The 21585-nt window shown below is 37.5% G+C and overlaps 1 protein-coding gene across 5 annotated transcripts in view; it reads right to left on the reverse strand.

Annotated features, from left to right (window-relative positions):
- The window catches only part of LOC145981803 (multiple PDZ domain protein-like), a 963820-nt gene that overhangs the window by 942074 nt on the left and 161 nt on the right, over nt 1-21585 (reverse strand). For 4 of the 5 annotated variants that reach the window (XM_083115230.1, XM_083115226.1, XM_083115228.1 and 1 more), the window contains exons 2-4: nt 18328-18422; nt 12183-12334; nt 5268-5489 (exon numbers count right to left, since the gene is read on the reverse strand). In XM_083115230.1, the coding sequence (XP_082971356.1) occupies nt 5268-5489; nt 12183-12334; nt 18328-18343 (390 nt within the window). In that variant the 5' untranslated portion in view covers nt 18344-18422. Of the gene's footprint in view, nt 1-5267; nt 5490-12182; nt 12335-18327; nt 18423-21389; nt 21585 lie in introns of those variants that run through there. The other variant, XM_083115227.1, reaches the window with a different exon arrangement.

Consider the following 21585-nt stretch of genomic DNA (forward strand, 5'->3'; position numbering starts at 1 on the left):
CCCACAGTCGACGGCAACAATGTTACATTAAAATCACGTAAGCGTAGGTGCGTGACTAAAATGAATATACCAATCACCACTTCCTTCTACATTGCACACTAACACACTACATTTACTTCAAATGTGTAGCCATATTTAAGACTCGCCCTGTATTTACATAGGAAGAATTACAAACATTCAAAAGCAGAATGTTGACGGCACATAATAGTTAAAGATAAACTTGAAAGCAAGATACAACAGGAAAGGTTCACCTCAACTGTTTCATTTTTTATTTTCTTAATTTATGTTGCTTTTCTGACTTTCAAATCATAACAATGATGAAATATGATAAGCTAAAATTGATGAAGAGATGCTCGCAAAGAGCTTGTGAGTAAACCACCCGATGCCACCAAGGTGGCTCAACTATTTCATAGAAGAATATGCAGGAAAATATATGAAGAAGTGCAGCAGCCATGTTTTATGACTTTGAAACCTTCAACAGACCTGTATGAACTGGTCTCGTTCCTGAATTTCTCTCGATTCTTTCACAAAAACAATTATCCACATATCAGTTTATAAGAAGTGCCAATGTACAGTATGTGTTCAAACTGCAACTCCAAGAAATAGCATTTTCCTACCCTGTTTTGTCACAAAATGATGCGAAATAAACTGCAAAATGCGAAATAGGCTCTTAAATACGAAATTTAAAGTTTATTTACTAAACACGAAAAATTCTGAAATTTGAATTATGCAACTCACAGAAAATTGATTAATTCTCCTGTATTTTGAGAAGCAAAAATGAATTCCTTTACACAGGAATAAACTTAATACTCTGTTAACTACATAAAATGTGATATTAGAAGGGTTATGATTATCTTGTGTAGTAAACGCAGTTTTCAAATCAAATTTAGGATTATATTCTCAATTTTAAAACCAAAATGTCATTTTATATAACACTTTTGATCCGAATTTTCACTGCCATAACACTGAAATTTACAATTTTATTTTATTTAACAGTTTTGAACCTGAAATTGACCGATTTTTACCAAAAGTTTGCTTTTTTGTATTTATCAAAAATATGTGCCTCTAGGTATTGTCCATAAATCAAAGAACAGACAATAGAATTTTAGACACACTGTAATACCATGTGCATCAATAAGAGGTAGATAGAACTACCAGTACACACACAAGGAATCACATGTGGGTATGTTTAAATAAACATATATATTTTTGTTTTTATATACATCACATCAAGAAAAACCACTTTAAAGCCACAAATTTGAAAGTACCATTTTGTCACTTGAGAATAATATAGCGAATTTGTTCCTGAATAATAACATTATTATACTTACTGTGAATATTGATGAGAGCCATAAAAAATTGCTAGAAAGATTGTTTAGCTAACTACATTTATATTAATTAAGCAATCAAATGTTCAAATTCTTCTAATTTCTGAATCACTCAATTCATCTGCCATTAAAAGCTAATAAAATATACACTGCAATTTCATGATTTTTAAATATTAGATTAATATAGTGCAAACTCATGCACAATTAGTCATACACTCTCTCAAAACTTACATCTAAGCTGTAAGTACAAGTACAATTAATATCTACGAAGTCATTCAAGTGTATTACAAGCAAAGAATATGTAAATATAATCTCTTCTTAATTGCAATTATACTTGCAAAATGTACATCTATTTCAATACAAGAGACCTGTCCAGAAAATATGCAGCCATGTTGAATATTGTGAGAATTGGCCATGAAGTATTGATGATACTTGGCAAAGGATTCAAAGCCAGTTTTGAGATGTCCGTACTACGCTCATCGCCAAAAACCTTTTTGGACACATTTGCTGATTTTCTCTGTTACTATGAGTGCGAGTGTTACAGTTCACAATATTATCTTTCTCCCAACTGAAAAACCTCAAAGAGGAGGCTGTTCGTTCGCACATGCCCAGTAAGTTCTCTTATGATCGACTGTGAAGTTTCATCATGGCTGTGGGATCTGCTATTGAGACCTTCTGCACAGGTCCTGTACTAGATGTTAGATTACTCAATTGTATAAACTACACTCTCATGGTCATGCTTTCAGTTCATACAAAACAACATATATCGCATGCAATTTAAATATGTACAGGGTGTTTCACTTTTTTTTTTCGCTTGTAAAAATCAAACTATTGGTCATCATGTAATGAAATTTGGTACCTTGGTGTATGAGAAGCATGCAGATAGCGCCACAGTCTTTCTAGCCCTTGCGTAGGCATGCACGTGCATCTGGGCAATCTGCCATTAAATGCCAATAGTATGGACGTGTGCTTTCAGTCTGAGTTCCTCGCCCAGCTATTGTGACACACATGATAGTGGTTCGTGTTTGTTCAGGTTCAGCTGGAAGTTCGTGCTTACAATCAGTGGTTTGTGATTACAGTACAGTAACAAAGCAGTACAGTATGATTAGGTACTCGGTGGAACAGCATGTTTTTATCGTTTTCACATACTGGAAAAGGGAAAGGTCTGTCGCAACAAGAAATGGAACTGCAAGACAGCATTCGGCGAGAAATTGACGCTGTGACTCCAGGTGTGTTGGTGGCTACCATCTGTAACATGAGATATGTGTGCAGGCATGCATAGATGCTAATGACGACATCTTCGAGCACTCTCTGTGAAGTCACCGTTCTTCTCATACAACGAGGTATGTAGTTTGATTTTTATAAACAAAAATTAAGGGCCAAGAGCGAGTAAAACACCATGAATATGCTAGTCTAAATTTTAACTACATTGTAAAACGAACATACTTTTGAATACAACAGCATATGCATCACGAAGCCAAACACAGAAGTGAGACATACAACATTTAAAAAGAATCATTAAGAGTGATAGCTTCTTTCTATCAATGAATTGTACTCAAGGGTTTTTCATTTTACGTACATATTGCGTAACAAAATATTACAAAATTATACCCAATGAGGTACAGACATATATAGCTGCTGTGAAAATTTATCATTCACCATATATTACTTTCAAATGGGAACATTTAGTTTAGCTCCATACGGGAGGAGGAAACAGCACTATCCCAACTACATAGATGTGCATTCCTATTCCAGAATGACTGAAATATAACCAATGGGATGAAAGAATTAACATAATGTATACATTCCTTCCTACATAATGATGATTCAGTACCTAATTTTCACCTGATAATGATACATTGCCAAGAAGCTGATGATTTGAATATTCTGGTTTATCTATAGGCATGTAATTTGCTTCCTCAGTTATATCATACATACAATCAACATAAGAATGTTGAAGTGGTGTTTTGTGAACATTCTGTATCTTGACCGGGAAGAGTATGCAAAGATTTACAACATAATATTTAAGTATGCTACAATTGTGTGCTTCCATTTAAATCTTTGAAGATTATTATTATTAGATTTCCTATAATTCAATTGGCATTTTAGATTTCAGTACACTCAATTCTTTTGCAAATCTGTTCAACAAAACACATGTGAATATGGGTTCGTGCAGCTTATTGTTTTAACTACTTGCATTCATGCAATGTTGTGATGCCAACAAATTACAAAGAAAAGTTATTAAAAATACAAAATTAATTACACAATGTTACTCATCTTGCAAGTTATGTACGCCTGTAACATGCTACTTGCCCTGTATTTTTATATACAAGCAATACAGGATGTCTGTATGTAATTACCCTGACTACAACTTACTACAATTATCTGTTATTTTGGAGGTGATTCTGTGCATGTACTAACTTTTCCCACCATTTTCTTAAGGCCATCCCGATGACAGATAGTCCCATAACAGCCTTGCATGTCAGATTTTTTAAATACAAAAGAGTGTCTCATAAAGACGGGACATTTTGAAATGGAGGTTTAGAGAAGATAATAAAAAGTTGCAAGAGATTTAATCATGGGAATGAATAGTGCAGAGGATGCCATTACATATATACACTGACGAAGAGATGAGCAGGTTTAGGACTTGATGACAACATCAAGTAAATGGACCATTTCTGTGCAAACATTCCTGCAGTCATCGAGGAACATCCTACCATAGCTCGACATAACGTCTACAGAAATCTGAGCGCTTTCCTCACAGAACCTTTCGACTAGACCTGCTACAATTGAAGAACACTATATTTCAGTTCTTCTTTTTTGTTCATTAGTGTCCATATGAAAGGATGACATACTCAAATTACAAAACAATATATCTATTTTTACTATTAGCAACAAGAGCTGTTCCAAAAAGCCTTTTCTCTCTATGGGATAAATTGAAGATAAAAGGCTGTACCTTCTCGACCCTGCATCTTTTTGAACAATTTAAATTCTAAATGTAAGAATGAGTAAAAAGCAAGAGTTTAAGTAAGATCCAAATATCAATGGAGATACTCACTAGCCAAGGCTCCATCGGGTAAAGGTTCAAGGTTCAACAACAGTTCGAGTGCCAGTACAACACAAACTTTGAATGTATGAAATCACCTACAAGAATATTTAAGTAGATTATGCGCTGAAAAATACAGGGTTAACCTAAATGATTCATCACGTTGCAATGCACTGTTGATTTACAAGTATACAACATACATACATACATGAAAAGATAGATACACTCGCCAAGTTGAAGAAGCCCGCCTCGTGGCTCGCGTGCACGCTAAATTGCAGGCCTGTGGTTTGGGTGATGTTCCTCTGTTGCCATGGCCTCCCAGGTCGCCAGATCTCACGCCATGTGATTTCTTCCTGTGGTGTTATGTTAAGGACAAAGTTTATGTACCCCCAATGCCAACAATGCTGCAAGAACTGCAGGAACGCATCCACTGCTGCTGTGACGGACATTGACGGAAACATGCTAGTGAACGTATGGAGGGAACTGGATTACCGTTGGGATGTGTACAGGGTGACCCAGGGTGCACACATTGAACATTTGTAGAATGTACCAGAAACTTGATTAGTGTATCTATCTTTTCATGCATCACCCGTCTTTGTACGTTCTATACTTGTAAATACACAGTGCTTTGCAACCTGACGAATCATTTAGGTTAACTCTGTACATAAACTTAGTCAGGGAAAGTATTTATAGACACCCCGTATACCCTTACCTTACTGCTCTCAAGTAATACTTCCACATCCATAGGCTTGCTTCATTTCAGTTTGCTGCAAGAACATTATACCTTCCAAACATAATGCTCAATCATTACAGTGACTGTGCAAGCATAAAAAAAATTAAAAAACACAAACTAAACAGAAGTTTAAATAATAATAAATTGGTTTTCATCTTACCTGAGGCGAAGATGTATTCTCTGAAGAACTGTGTGACAACTTGGCTACAGGTACTCTTTGGTCAAATTCATGGTTTTGAAATTCAGGTTCGTAACCTGGATCGTACAGGTCCACTGGAGGTGGCACATTCAAAACTAGGTCTCCTGAAGGAGTGATGTCAAAGTCAACCGGAAGGATAGACGGATGCTGCTGCAGCTGCTGATTAAGTTCGCTTAGTGAATCCTGTAGGAAAAGATTAAAAGAAGTTATACTCATATCATGAAATGCAAGAAGGTAATATACAGGGTGGAGCATTTTCGACTACACAGTTTGAGGTTGGCAACACTGCAAAACAGTGGGAGGGCAGTTCCCTCCTGCCTTGTGTACACTGTGACATTGGATTTCAGTAGAAATGGAGCGTTGGCCTCTACAGCAATGTATATTTTGTGTGGAGCAGTTCGTGTTAACGAAGTCAATTGTAGCGGTGCAGCGTGCATTCTGCAGGGAGTATGGTGATCAACAATGCCGTGGACAAGTTCCTAACAGGAAAACAATCAATGAATGGTGTAAACAATGGCGTGAAGTTGGAAGTGTTCAAAATAAACCACATGGGATAAAAATAAAAGTCAGAACACCAGAGAACATTGAACGTGTGCACGTTGCTGTGGACATCATTTGAAAGATGTTATTTTCAAGAAATAATTGAGTGCACATTGTTCATGTATACACTTTCTATAATCCAAAGGTGCAATGTTTATTCTAGAAATGAAAAATAAAAGTAAATGTAATCAGCAATTTCATCTGTCTTCATTATAAAATAGGTAGTCGAAAATGCTCCACCCTGTACAACACATACTATGTGCCAATAATTACAGATGGAGCAGAGACTTGGACAATGACAGATAAAAGACAGATGCAGGCAGTGAAGATGAAATTTTTAAGGAGTAGGTATATTGGGGAAGACTATACTGAACGCAACTCAAACTTGCGGCTGACCTTGAGGGCTATTTCAGCTCCTTCTGTCCCCCAATTGTCTTTAGGGGGTGTGTGGCTCGATGGGTGACAACAAAACAAACTCACGTTACGAAGTAAAAGCTGAAGGGGTCACATCACTCTCCCGAAGCAACATTGCCAAGCGTACTTCTGCTTTTGCCAGTTGTCTATTTGCGTGTGAAACTCCCTCATGTAGGACCACGTGTGCAGTTGTACCCTAAACACCCTGCTGATTTCTGGTGCTGACAATATTGTTGCCTGAGAAAACTCTCACGCTTTACAGTACGTTTGGCACCCAACGTTCATTTGTATTGTACCGCAAACAACGTTAGGTACCTTGAGACTCGAAAATGCCTGATTTCGGTCAAAGAAAATTCAACTGATTGCTGATTCACTGTTTCCCAGCCGCCAGTTGGAGTTGCATTCAGTATAGAAGAGGTGAATAAGGAATGAGGAGATCAGACAGACAGTGTGTGTGGTGAAGCTTCAGGACAGGATAGATGAAGCACATGAAGAGAAAAAGACTACCAGTAAGAGCTTACAATGCACAAGGAGTGGGAATAAGGCCAAAGGGGAGACCAAGATATTGGTGGAAACAGCAGATAGCGAAGAGTGTTAGGAAAAGAGGACAAGATTGGAACACAGGAGAACACTTTAACCTTTTTTTTTAAAAAAAATGCTACCCTTCCTATCTTACCCTTTTGTTTTAAACTTTGAAAATGGGATATCAAAACATCATAATCATCAAAAACCACCTCTAATTAACTTTCTTATTCATCTTCTTGTGTAAAAGTGGTTACCATTCTCTTGTCTATTGATCATAATTAGAGCCCGGAAGTTTGGCAAAATGCCTCTTTTTATCTACTGGATATATTGATAATTTTTTTCCGGATATACGTTTTTTATGTTGTTTCGAATGTTTTAGAAGCCTTTTCATTTTGCCTATTTGGGACCCCACTGCATATTTTTAATTATAATGCCTTTTTTTTTGCCTTTTTCAATGAAATTGGACCATTTTTTTAAAAAAAAGTGTGTATATAAATTATTTTTCTCCCAATAAACGTTGTTGGCATTTATTTTTCTTCCGTTTATTATGTGAATAATTTTCGCCTTATTTACATAATATTGAACTCACGCATGTTTCAACATTACTGAAGGAGAAAAGTGTGAGAAAACAGTTCATGCTTAGTTAGGATATTGCCTTTCGGTTAAGATTTCCTTGTGCATGATTGACTGCTGAAAACCTGTTGCAGAACATCTGCACAATTACGTCATCACATCCAGCGTCCATGTCAGGAGGTTATTGACAAGAAACAGCACTAATGCCCAAGGGCCTTTGCATGGATTCCAAAATCAAGTTCTCTATCTTTAGTTTAGTTCTGCACTTTGGAGGGAAAGGATCGTGTAGTTGTCATCATGCCGAAATGTAGTGTGCCATTAAGTGGTAAGTTACATGGTTACGTGCGTGAATTTGGTGAAAATTGAAATGCTCTTCCCAATGTAGATTTTAACATTTTGCCAGAAATTATAGATAAAAGTAAGCGACTTCCAAATGTGCCTTTTTTCGGTTTATTTTGCCTTTTTTCATTTTTAGTGCCTATTTTCCACATTATAAATGACTTTTTGCCTGCCTATTTTAACGAAAATAAATGCCTGAACTTCCGGGCTCTAATCATAATAAATCGTTGGTGATTTTAACTCCCAAACACAATTGTGACGTCAGCAGGACCACAGTATATAAATAGAACACCACAGAAGCAGTATGGAAAATTTACCTTCACGCTTTCACAGCACACTGAAAGGTACTGAAAACTAGGTAGCCTCAAGTTCAAAACTACTGTCGGAGTAACAAGGAAAAGGAACGCTCCCATCTGTGGGACGTCACAACTGTCGTTGAGGTTTAAAAATAATTTTAAGGTCATTTTTTGACATTTTTTTTTCAAGTCATCAACTTCCAAGCCCTAATTATGAGTAAGCATATCTTTGTGATTTTTGACTTTTTAAATTAAAGTTACTTAATTTCATTAATTTTTCGTGGAATGTTTGCTCTCATAATAAAGACTATTGATGGTTCACTCATAAATGATTTGTGTGTTGTGGTTTCAATTACAATTACCTTAAATCTACGATTTGCTCCACAAAATTCTCACCATTGTTCGAAGAAGAGTCTGCCTAGGCTAATGTGTTTCAGTGCAGGGATCGCCAAACCGTGGATCGCGAATTACAGTTCCGAGGGCCACTATTTATATTTTGAGCCTTGGCAACACTGATTGAAGTTATGTGCGATTTGACGTTTGCACGGAATCGTACTTCAAATGTTTTGTCAATAGCTTCATTTGCGTTGTTTATGTTGCCTTGGAGATTGTGCGACAACAATAAAATGGAATTAACTCGTGAACATTTTCGTGCAATGATTTTTTACGATTTTCGACGTGGATTATCAAGACAAGAGTGCATCGATCAACTTACTTCCACATTTGGCGATGAAGCCCCATCCTTGGCCACTGTGAAACGCTGGTATAACGAATTTAATCGTGGCCGCCATTCGCTCACCGACGAGATTCGCGAAGGTCGTCCAAAATCAATTGTTGTTCAAGAAAACATGATGCTGTGCAAAACCTAATACTGCAACATTGTCATGTGACATACTGTGAGATTGAGGCAACCATAGGCATTAGTTCCACCAGCATATATAAAATATTACGTGATCATTTAGCTGTGAGAAAGGTATGTTCTCGTTGGATCCCACACAATTTGACAAGAACTCAAAAAGACGCTTGCGTCAATTGGTGTAAACAAATGCTCAATAAATACAATCGTGGTGCTTCAAAAGACGTATATAAGATTCTAACAGGTGACGAATCATGGATATATGCATATGAGCCGGAACGTAAACAGCAGTCGACTGTATGGGTGTTTCAAGATGAACCCAATCCAACAAAAGTTGTCCGCGCTCGAAGCACATCGAAACAAACGGTCGCCTGTTTTTTTCGGGAAAACTGGTCATGTGGCAACTGTGACTTTAGAGGAACGTACAACGGTCAACTCTGAATGGTACGCAACAATTTGTTTGCCAGAGGTCTTCGGTCAAATACGGAAAACAAACAAACGCCGTCGGATCATTCTTCATCAAGACAATGCCAGCTGTCACACATCTCGTCTAACAACCGACTTTACGAACAGTCAAAAAATCGAATTGATGGGTCATCCGCCGTACAGTCCTGATTTGGCAACCAATGACTTCTTCTTGTTCCCGAATGTCAAGAATGAATTGCGTGGACAACGATTTTCGTCGGCGGAAGACGCCGTTGATGCGTTCAAAAACCATATTATGGAGGTGTCTCAAGAAGATTGGAAAAACTGCTTTGACAAATGGTTCGAACGAATGCAAAAGTGTATTGACCATAAAGGAGAATACTTCGAAAAACAATAAAGCAGTTTTCAATGCCAAATTCCTGTTTTTTCATTGTTAGGCTCAAAATATAAATAGTGACCCTCGTAGCAGAGGTATTTTCAGTGTCTCGTAAATGGTTGACTACACACTGTGGATGTTTGCAAAAAATCTCAGTCTCACATGGACCTAAACCTTGACAGTGGCGTGTACCAATAAAAATTACAAAATTGTTAGGGTACTAAACAGCAGTGATGAAAAGAAATAACCCTTACTTGCCAATCATGCCCATATCTAAACTATCAGTAACTGGCAGAGCTATAAGTTTTGTGGGCTGATAGGCATTCCAAAGAGTGACTCAATGCAACAGAAATTAACTTGACAAACCTGTTTGGCTGTCAGACAACAATCGCATCTAATATCACGAAATGGAAATAAAAACATCGAATTAATATTGTTACTGAACTTTCCATGTAAATATAATTTTATCTTCAATCAACTTATATGTGTATTCTTTTAAAAATTTGAGGCCTACTAACTTATCTTTTGGATTAGTGTTACCAGTGATATATTGTTTCAAGTGTCACGTACGAGGTGTGGCTAGAAAAAAACCGGATTGATGTTGTTGTCGACAAACGACAAGTGCTTCAAAGTCAAGCGGTGCATGAGTGTATAACGTGATATCCTGCCTATTGACTGTGTGATTTTCCTCGGTGTGCTGAGCTCAGTTCCGCTGTAGCTTGTGGACGAAGTGAACCGTACATCTGTGCATGTTACGTGCGAAAGTGGAACAGCATATCAATTTGAAGTTTCTTATGAAACTCTGAAAATACGCCACAGAAACTTATGGTTATTTGAAGGAAGTATACGGAGATGAGTGTTTATCACGCACGCAAGTGTTTGAGTGGTTTCAAAGGTTTAAAGAGGGACGAGTAGTGACCGCTGATGACTTGCGTCCTGGACGGCCTTGCACGTCAAAAATGGAATCAAACATTGAAAATGTCGGTGAATTGATTCAAAACGATCGTCGCTTGAGTATTTGAGCTATTGCAAAACCAGCAAAATTATTAAATTACGGTGCTGACGACCCTTCGTGAGCGAGTAAGAAGACGACGACCTGATTTGCGGAAAATCAAGTCATGGATTCTTCATCAGGACAATGCTCCTGTCCACACGGCATTATCAGTCAAGACTTTTTTGGCCAAGCATGGGATCCCAGTGTTAGAACATCCACCCTATTCACCGGATATCACTCAGCGAGACTTTTTTTTATTCCAAACGATCAAATCAGCACTGAAAGGAACCAGATTTACAACCGCAGAATCTGTGAAAACAAAAGGGACAGTGGTCATGAAAATGGTTTCAGAAAATGATTTCCAGCATTGCTTTAAGCAATGGAAGATTTGTATGGAGCGGTGTATTGATAGTGCAGGGGAGTACTTTGAAGGGGATAATGTTCATATTGTACAAAATAACCAATAAAAGATTCTGTAGCAACAGTCTTGTTTTCTTTTCTAGCCACACCTCATACATGTACGTCGTGCAATGAGATACCGCAGAGACTACCGTAAGTGGCGATTTTGGTTCCCTTCGCTTCGGAATACACGACAGAACAGTGCTACACTTCAATAACTGTATTATCCTTCGTAACGTACAGGGCCTGTTAATATGACACTACATACTAGCCTACTGACCTATGACGAATTGTGTTATATACGGGGCAAAATCATTTATTCATTGTACATATTTAATCTTTTTTTTTTTTTGTAAATAAAGAAATTGGCTTTCCCCCTGGTCAACCCTATTTCTTTTCAGGGGGAGGTGGCATGTTACGAGCCGGAAATAAAATGCTGTGTAATCAGAAATGCCAGCAGTGCCCGGGTGAAGAGAGGTCACCAGGGGAGTCTTGATCGAGAAAGCAAAGGACGAAGTGTGTTGCGAGTGACCGTTGGTCAAAAGGTTTAGGTGAACCCATTGAGGACAACTTCGATGGACCGCCACGTCGTGACTCTGCCGAGGAACCACGAAGGAAACCAGGTACAGTGGTGACACTTTGGGTTTCTCATCATCAGTGTTTAGATATCTTGCTGGCTCGTGCATGATCATCCTCTCTCGCTTGTGTGGATTCTATTAAATATTGGTAAAGGGCAATGAGCGTAATTTATTCCATCCCCTATACATACACCCTCTTGCAGCCAAGAAGTTTAAGCTGGTGAACGGCCTAAACGTAACACTAAAATGCTGTTTAAAATTTGCAAATAGAAGTATGACTTTTTTATCACCCTATTATAAAAGAAGAAATTCATACATCTTATTTTTTTTGTGAATAAACAAAATATTAAAAAATCAGCCCCACCCCTAACACACACACATAATGGTAGCTATCCATGCATTTCCAAATGTGGGAAGTAGCTCCATGACTCAGGAAGCTTATCAATCTCTGGTTTCAGTGTGTACTACAGCATCGTCTTCCACTCTTATCAATACGTCCTATAGAATGCAAAGAAGGAATTACAAATGTAGGTACTAGGATTGAATAAACATTCACTAACCTGAACAGTAACAATTCCTCGAAAGATAGGATTTTCCAGAAATGAAATCAGAGTTCCCAGATCACTGTTCGTTTGCGATTCTAACTTAGGATCATCACTAGCCTGTATGGTGTGCTGAATGTGTTCTAACAGCTCAAGAGCAGTCGAGATATCTGCAATAGAAAGAAAATAGTTTCAATATATAGCATAGGTGGTTATACGGCGTTCGCTTTTAGAAGGAACATGAGTTCAGCCAATACGCAGCCAGTGCTGTCGCGCTGCTGCCAAACCAACTGCTAGCGGAAAGGAAACGCAGAGATTTCGCCGTGTCCAATATTCAGCTTTTTATATTTAATGCATGCACGTGATATTTGAGTACAATGAAATATATAGTAAAGAATTCTACACAGGATTATATCATATCACTGCAGCATGTAATTGAAACTCGTACCTGATAGAAGTTTCAAGGTATTTATTGTAGAGGAACTGCAAGACCATCATCATCGCTCTCGTTTCTGTTTTCTGGCATGTTTCCCAGAAGATTTGAATAGGGGTTCGCCGATTTCTGTGGTAGATACGTTACCATGTTTTATAATATGCAATGCACACAGACACCACATGCTTTCGCCGTAAGTTCTCGACTCGGAGAAAACACTGTTTCAGCACGCACTTCTTCCGATGCCAATTCCTTGAAGCAAGAATACACTAGATTTCTGTCTTGTGTACGTAATATTTTACCCTTGGTGCCTGTACTACTACTACTTGTAATATGGTTCGAGAGCGACATTATTAATTTGATTTGATTTACTTTATTTTATTTAACTTTTCTGTCACTTTTGGCTAATTGCGAAGATGAGAATGAGTGATGATATGATGAAATTGATGGATGGACATTCACAAAATCCATGTCCAGGCTGGGATCCCTGGCGTCATAGCACGATATGCTAACCACTCCACCATGGGGGCCGGTGCGAAATTATTAAATAACACTCGCTGAACACACACTATTGCATAACTATCGAACATAAGGGCTGGACTTCACAGCACGCTACGATGCCAGGGGTCCCGGGTTCGAATCTCGGCCCGGGCATAGGTGTTTGTAAGTGTCCCTTCATCAATTTCATCATCCATCCTCATCTTTGCGATTAGCCAAAGGTAGCAGAAAAGCAAAGTAAAATAAACCAACATTGAATCAATCAATAAGGGCCATATTGAATTGTCTCACAACTGTTCTCCGTGGTGTACGAGTACAATTATCTTACACCACCCTTGTTACGAAAATGCTGAACTGAAAGTGACAGACTCACAATGTTCTTAAACACCCACGACAATGAAAGGCCATTGTTCATATTCAGCCGAATTTGACACCCATAGCTGTACCAAGACACGACTCAGTGGGGTTCATAATAAGGTGGCAAATAAAAAAAATAAAAAACAACAGACGGAACACTGAAGGAAAACGAAGCGTCATTGTGTGTGTGTGGAGACGCGCTGTTTCCCTTGTTTCTTCGGAAAACGATAACTCCAGCTGTAGGCGACGGAAATGCATGGGACTTGGACAGTCAGGCTCATAATGTCGTGTCCCATGCAATGATGAACCTTAAAGTGGTGAGTTTTATAAAGAATTCCTTGCGTGCAAACCTAACTGTACAACGTTGCACTCCTGCTATTGGCTGGTCGCCAAGGACACGCTCTCCGTAACTCCGCCCGATATCGCTTCTAAAACCGTGCGTCGTATAGTATCCAATTACTTTCTATTATTGGTTCCAATGACACACAATCACTTTAAAAAAGAAAAACACCTCCTTTACTGTTTCAAACTGTCTTTATCAGGTGAAATAACAACGATGCTAAATCTGATGTTGGAATGGTCGCAAGTCAGTGGTGACTCGTGTTTTTTTTGGGTGTAGAAAGTTTTTGAAAATGCATTCAATTATTACACAGTCACACAAATCACTTGTAACTAGGCATTACACATACAGCTTGTAACAAAAGTCCGGGAACACTTTAAAAATTATTGTAGCCAAACGAGTAGCATTACAAAATAACAAACTATATCATTTCAAAGAGTAAAGTTGTAAGTTTTTCCTCATTGCAGGTGTTACGTGTAGTTCCATATATCGTCGCTAGGTGGTGTCATAATCAAGATGGCGCTTTCTGGAGCTGAGAAGGCTTTCTGCATGCTAGAATTTGACAAAATAAAGAGTGCAAGGGATGATTTTTTTTTTATGTGGTTATGTAAAGGACCACGTATATGTCCCTCCTCTTCCACGTGATGTTGTGGACCTCAAAAGGAGAATTGAACAAGTAACAGCCACAGTCTCGGAAGACATGTTGGGCCGTGTGTGGGAAGAGTTTGATTATTGCGTTGATATTTGTCGGGTCACACATGGTTCCCACAGAGTGTTTGTAAAGTGAGTGTCGTTGAAAAAAACTTACAACTTTACTCTTTGAAATGGTGTACTTTGTTACTTTGTAATGCTACTCTCGTTTGGCTACAATAATTTACTTAAAGTGTTCCCAGACTTTTGTTACATGCTGTACAGTGTGTACATAAACTCTGAACCCACTTCAAAAAATTTATTGTAGACAAAATGTTAGCACTACCGAGTAACAAAGTACATTATTTGAAAGAGTAAAGATTATTATTTTTTTGTATTGCAGATGTTTCTAGTATTTTCATTTTCTGCTGCTAGAGAGTGCCAGATTCAGAATGGTGCTTTCTCAACCTGAGAACGCCTTTTGTGTGCTCCAATTTGAGAAATCAAAAAGTGCTACAGATGTCCAACAGAAATTTAGTACCAAGTATTGGAAAAAACCTTGTATCAGAAAGGCGATCCTCAATTGGTATTGAAAATTTATTAACACTGGGTGCTTGTGTGAGTGACGGTGATGAAGTGGCCCCAAAAAAGTCTCCGTAAACAAGCAGTTTTCGAGATAATCGCCAGTGTGTGATTACAAGCCGCCACTGACTTCATTGTTTGTAAACGTCTTCCTAGTTGGTAAAATGCTAATAGTGTGTGCGAATGTATGGTTAGAAGCCGTCACTGATTGCATTTTGTAAACACCGAGTGCTTTGCTCCTTGCGCGTTCCGAGGTTTGCTTTTTGTTTACAAAACAGAACATTTCCGAGAGGTGGCGTTGTAATCAAACAGGATGGATACAATCAGTACGCAGTCTAATCGTACTGTGCGAGTCACTTTTCTTACTGTGTCATTAGCATTTTACCAACTAGGACGACGTTTACAAACAATGGAGTCAGTGGAGGCTTGTAATAACACATTCGTGATTATCTCGAAAACGGCTCGTTATCAGACCCGTGTTTAGTGAGACTTTTTTACTTCTATTATCGTATACTTTCACCTGTGTCAGTTTGCGCTATTGCTTATGAGAAATTAATTTATGTAGGGCAAAATGCTATTTGTATAAAGTGTAAATCACCAACCCCGAGACCTTCTGTAAACAAACAGTCTCGCCAATTCGATGTATCACTCGATGTCAATTGATTCACGACCGCCGACTACCGCAATCATCTGCTGTTACATGCATAGAACTCGCCATGTTGAAAGTGCAACTACTTCCTTGCTGTTCACATGATTATTGATTGATTGATTGATTTAGTTTATTTTACTTCGCGTTTTGTGCCTCTTGGCTAATTTGCGAAGATGGGGATGAGTGATGAAATGATGAAATTGATGAATGGACATTCACAAACAACCAAGCCCGACCGGGATTCGAACCAGGGACCCTTGGCGTCGCAGCGCGATGTGCTAACCACTCAGCCACAGGGTCGGGCTGTTCATATGATTATTTTTAGAAAATAACCAATGTTATAAAATATCATTACGTACACGAATCTCTAAGCTCATTGAAAGTTACAATGCACATTCCTACAAAATGTTCACACTTATCTGGCCTTCCCATGCCACCAAGTTATTTTACGAAGTGCACTATATTTGGCGGAACAAAAATCATTATTAGGATGCTTGTCAAAGTTTCCAACCGCAATAAATTTACGAACTTTCTTCGTCTTGTTTAGATCATCATCATCAATATATTTATTGGACTTACAGCATTGCATATGGCTGTTTATGCCCATTATATATTTTATTTACGTAAGATACAATTTACATAAAATCTACAAACAAATTTCAAATACACTCCTATCTATATCATTAGGAATATACTTTACCATGTTATATCATTTCGTGTAAAAAAATTGCAAGTAAAATATATTCAATTCGCATGCAAGAAAGAAGCCAAATTTATGGGAAATGATTACTGGTGCAAAGAGTTAACCATAAAGATGAAGCAATAAGTACAAAAGAAAGAGCATTGGGTTTAACGTGAGACGTCATTTCCGGCAGCTTATCCCATACTACAAATTGGCCGTTGTTTTACCTTACATAATGAATCCTGTAACAACGCTGGATTTTCGTGTGGATTATTTTACTTCTATGAGTTTGCAATGCTTTCTGCATGCACGTGGTTTTGTTTACAGGTCTCAGGGTTGGTGATTTGAACTTTAGTAAGATAATCTGTGTAAAAATACTGTAAGCTTATGTGTAACCCTACTTCAAATACTAAATAATAATAATAACACTCTGTATATCAAAATTTGAAAGACACTTTTGATTGTCAATAACAAGGACTGAGCTGGTACCACTTGCACTGACACTGACAGGAATACTCTTATTAATTACCACCAATGCCCGTGCTTGAATGGTAAGAATTAAAAACTGGTCGAAGTATTCAAAGAACGTGCAGTGCATTCTCCCCAGTGTTGATTGGCAAACCAAATAGGTGTTCACGTGACTTGGCAGGGGGGGGGGTTGATCCGGTACCCGAGAGCATGTTTGGGGTGTCCAATTACCGAGGGCTCCAGGGGTCACCAGCAGGAATCTTTAAAGAGGTTGAGTTGCCGTTCATATTTACTATGTGCGAATTACTCACAAGATTAACAATATAAATTACAATTTTGCCACCCTGGAGGCTGCAAATTGCACTTTTTCGTCGACCTTTTCAGGCTAGTGGATAGCAACCCAACCATATAAATTACAATTTTACTTACGTTTTTTGCGAGTATAATACGTTTTCTTCAATTACGAAGTTTCGAGAGATAACTTCTCTCTTCTTCAAGTTTCGGTTTTTATAAGCAATTCATAAAGCCATAGCTTCATCAAAATATTTCTTCCATAGTCATCAGGATTAAGGGTTAGGTGAAATGCGAGCGGGAAAACGTATAGGAAGATCGATTACACATTTAAAAATTTACGTGCCTTAAAGATGAACAAAAGACAGCCGGTTTGACTGCTTCCACATTTGCAAGGGAAGCTCATTGCAGACAACTTGACTGTGAAATAGTGAACGGTTTTTAGAATTGTAAAGGTTTTTACAGTTTTAAAAAAATCATACAGGAGGACAAATAAGTTTGTATTATAGGTTTTAACTTTGGTAAACGATGGCCTTAAAGCACGTAAATTTTCAGTGCGTCATCTATCTTCCTAAATTTTTTCCTGCTCGCATTTCACCTAACCCTTAATCCTGATGACTATGGAAGAAATATTTTGACGATGCTATGACTTTATGAATTGCTTATGAAACACCGAAATCTGAAGAAGAGTGAAGTTATCTCTTGAAACGTCGTAATTGAAGAATACGTATTATACTCGCAAAAAACTTAAGTAAAATTGTAATTTATATGGTTGGGTTGCTATCCACTAGGCTGAAAAGGTCGACGAAAAAGTGCAATTTGCAGCCTCCAGGGTGGCATTTTGAAAAACTTGAAATTTTAAGATGTCGGCCACATTTTTTTATTTTTAAGTATCAAGAATTACATTGGAACATTAAATAGTAGTGAAGCCAAATTCCCTGGCTTTTTCAGGTACCTTAAAACAACTTTCAAAATCACTCCATACATGTTAATTCACATATGTGAGTTTTATTCAACAAAGATGAAAATAAATTAACAAAAACAAAATGCAAGAAACTTTTATGTAAAATATCTCCAATCAAGAAATCTATTGAAGGAAAAGTAAAATGATTTTTTGACAATCTGAGAAACACAAAAACATGTTCAATTTGTTTATCTCCTGAAGTTTTTTTTTTAATATTGTTACACAGATTTTTCCATTACTTTTTAAAAACACACACACATTCCACTCACCTGCATTTAATGGCATGATTGCCTTCAAACAAGCGCGTTGATTAATCCCAAGAAAATTCACGCTATGAACCTAATTCCATAATTGCCATTAGAATCTGAAATGACAGACAAAAGCAACCATCAACATTTTCACCTTCACAGAAACATAAATGTTAAACTATTCAATATGTCTATCTGATGCCAAGTTTTCTAAAAAATTGGTGATGATCCCAAAAATTTCACTCAAATATATAATTACATATTAATAAATAAATTATTGGATAATCATAAAAAGTAATAGTATGATCACGTCTAAGCTTGTTGACATGATTATATATAAGAAAAGAGTTCAACGGATCCAAACCTTTTCCATTGATTTAGTAAACATTTTCCACTAATTGAATAATCAAATATACAACAATTCAAAATTTGCAAAGACAGTATTGATTGATTCTCCTGTAGTTTACAGTTATTACAAGCATAAGAAAACAGTTTTTCATTGTGACGTTTCAGGGGAACACACGTGACGTAACATCCGGGCAGTGTTTCTAACCTTGTGGTTTTGTAATTGTGTAAACGTTGCAGAATTATCTTGAATTTTTCTGATGTTGAATAACAATTTTAACTGTTTGTCTAACCTAACCTAACCTTGCCGAGCATGGTTCATGGGGCTATTTATGAATGGTGTGTGGGGCTATCCGTAAATGGTGTGTGGGACTACGTGCATGGTTCGTGGGGCTATTTATGAATGGTGTGTGGGGCTATCCGTGCATGTTTCGTGGGGTTTTTGTACCTGGAAAAAAATACAAAATCAGTAACACGAAAGTAGGTATTTTTCAATGAAGAAGGCTGCAATACTGCATAACCACTGATCATCGACAACGCTAGTCAAGATTTCTTCGCCATATTCCGTGTAAGGCAAGCGAAAACAAACAAACAAGAATTACTCGATATGTGAAAAATTAAGATTATTTGCGTGAAAAAAAAGTCAAATCCCACCTTCACGAATCCTCAGCAATGCAGAATATGTAAGTAACAATGTGAAAAATAAGAAAATAAACGAATTTGAGACATTTCCCGGAGATTAAAACTGTAATAAAGAAGGTTTCTACATGAGTCGGAAAGATATTCTGGAAGATCATCAAGGGACAGGATGAAAAGAAGATGACCAAGAACACTGCCTTGGGATACACCAGAAGATACAGCTTAATAAGAGATTCCGAAAAGTACAACTTTGGTTGACTATTTTGGAGGTAATGTTTAAGCAGAGAGAAATTTTCCAAGAATACTTAATTAGTGAGATAATTTATGGTAAGAATTGACAATATAGAGAAAGTCTCAAATTTTGTTAATTTTCGGTATATACTAACTAATTTTGGCCTCCTAATCACGAATCTGTTGTAAAAAACTGGGGGTCACGTCTGGAAATTGTACATTTTGATGAAACATTGTTCGTTAGCCCCAAAAACCATCCACCGGTAGCCCCACAAACCATTCACACGAGGTTTGGTTAGGTTCCATTAGCACTCATTTCACCCCTAAATTCATCGAAAAAATAGGGTTCGTACTAGAATTGAACATCATAAATCATTTTCTTGTAAAACAACGGCGTGGTTGGAAACAATGACAGGAGAGTACATTTTCGTTCGTAAAACTACGCATATACACCTATATATAAAAAAAAGGTACTACTTTACTATACCGGAGACACCTATCAATGATTTATTTCGCAATTTTTTACATTGATAACTTACTATTGTGCGTTGCAGAACATTTCTTTAGGTGAAATAATGGATTTCTAACGAAAATAATGTCTATTCCTTCCCCACGAACCATCACGGGGATGAGGTATGCCTACTAGGTTAGGTTAGGTTCCATTAGCACTCCTTTCATTCAATTTAGCATATACGGACAACATCGGAATTACAAATTCCACGGCATCTTCCACACCCGGCAACAACTTCACGACGTATCCTCGACACATCATGTTGTAGCAGCAGCAATAGCGCATATTGTGCTCTCGTGCAGAAAGCAAATGGCGGCAGCAGCAATAGCGCGTCGGAAATAGATTTTCGTAGAAAACCACATGCATTTGCATTAAAATGGATCAAAACTACATTCCCGAACATCAACAACGCTACAGAAAATGATTTGCGTAAGTACTTTCTCCTGTAAATTTGAAGAAATCCGTCTCTGGTATAGTAAAGTGTTACCAAAAAAAATTCAATCGGCTTTTTTTCAAATTTCCAGACGTGACCCCCGGTGTTTTACAACAGATTCGTGATTAGGAGGCCAAAATTAGTTAGTACACCGAAAATTAACAAAATTGGAGACTTTCTCTATATTGTTAATTCGCTCCTAATTTATATAGCAGGTAATTGGGGTTTACAGTGAAAAGCATAATAACCCTTTGCACCTCATGCCATGTGACACAATTGCAAACAAATAGTTTCATAGGAGTAGATTGAAGGGGTAAATCATTCTTCAGAAAACGTGTAGTAATCAGTGAGGCAAAGAAATCTGTGCTAAGACACACACATAAAAATTGCTTGCATGTGTACCATGATTACTTCGGAATTAAACAATCCGAACTTGGTCCATATTTTCTTACGATAAAATCTTGCCGACAAGGGTGTATGGAAGGTCACCACAACATACGTGCAAAAAACTTTAAAAAATCATCCCTTGGTTTCAATTTTTTGTAGACAAAATTTTTCATAATTTAAGCATCTTTCGTATTTGCTAAGTACGTCTCAATTGGACGTCAATAGAAGGTACTGACAATGCTTCCCCATGAAAAATAAAACCAAACGTTCGTCGTTCATACTATTTATTGCCCGTAATACATTAATCGTAACATGCAACTGTCATAAGTAGCAAGGTATAATTACCTGACGCAGATCATAGAATAGAACTTTAAAATTTGATAGGGAGCGTAAAGAAAACCTACAAATAGCTGAAATTACACCTGTCACCGAAACTTGTGTCACAGAAACGTATCATCTGTGCTTATGCACTGCATAAAAGCTCTAACACTTCTCGCCTTGAAGCGAGACTTAATTTGACAAATTTATAGTACGTACCATTAGAACCCTCATATTTCACAAATGATAAAATTATTTTGATAGTTCCAGTATCACACAACGTACACCACAAAAATAACAACTGACATCCGATTTTTGCTTCTACCAGTCCCTCGCAGGAGAGGAAATTCCTAAATCACTACGCCAAGAATCTGAATTACTTCATTAATCCCTCACAACTGTATATACACACACA

This window comes from Lepisma saccharinum, chromosome 30, assembly GCF_977018435.1.
Source record: "Lepisma saccharinum chromosome 30, izLepSacc3.1, whole genome shotgun sequence".
In the NCBI taxonomy this organism is placed as follows: domain Eukaryota; kingdom Metazoa; phylum Arthropoda; class Insecta; order Zygentoma; family Lepismatidae; genus Lepisma; species Lepisma saccharinum.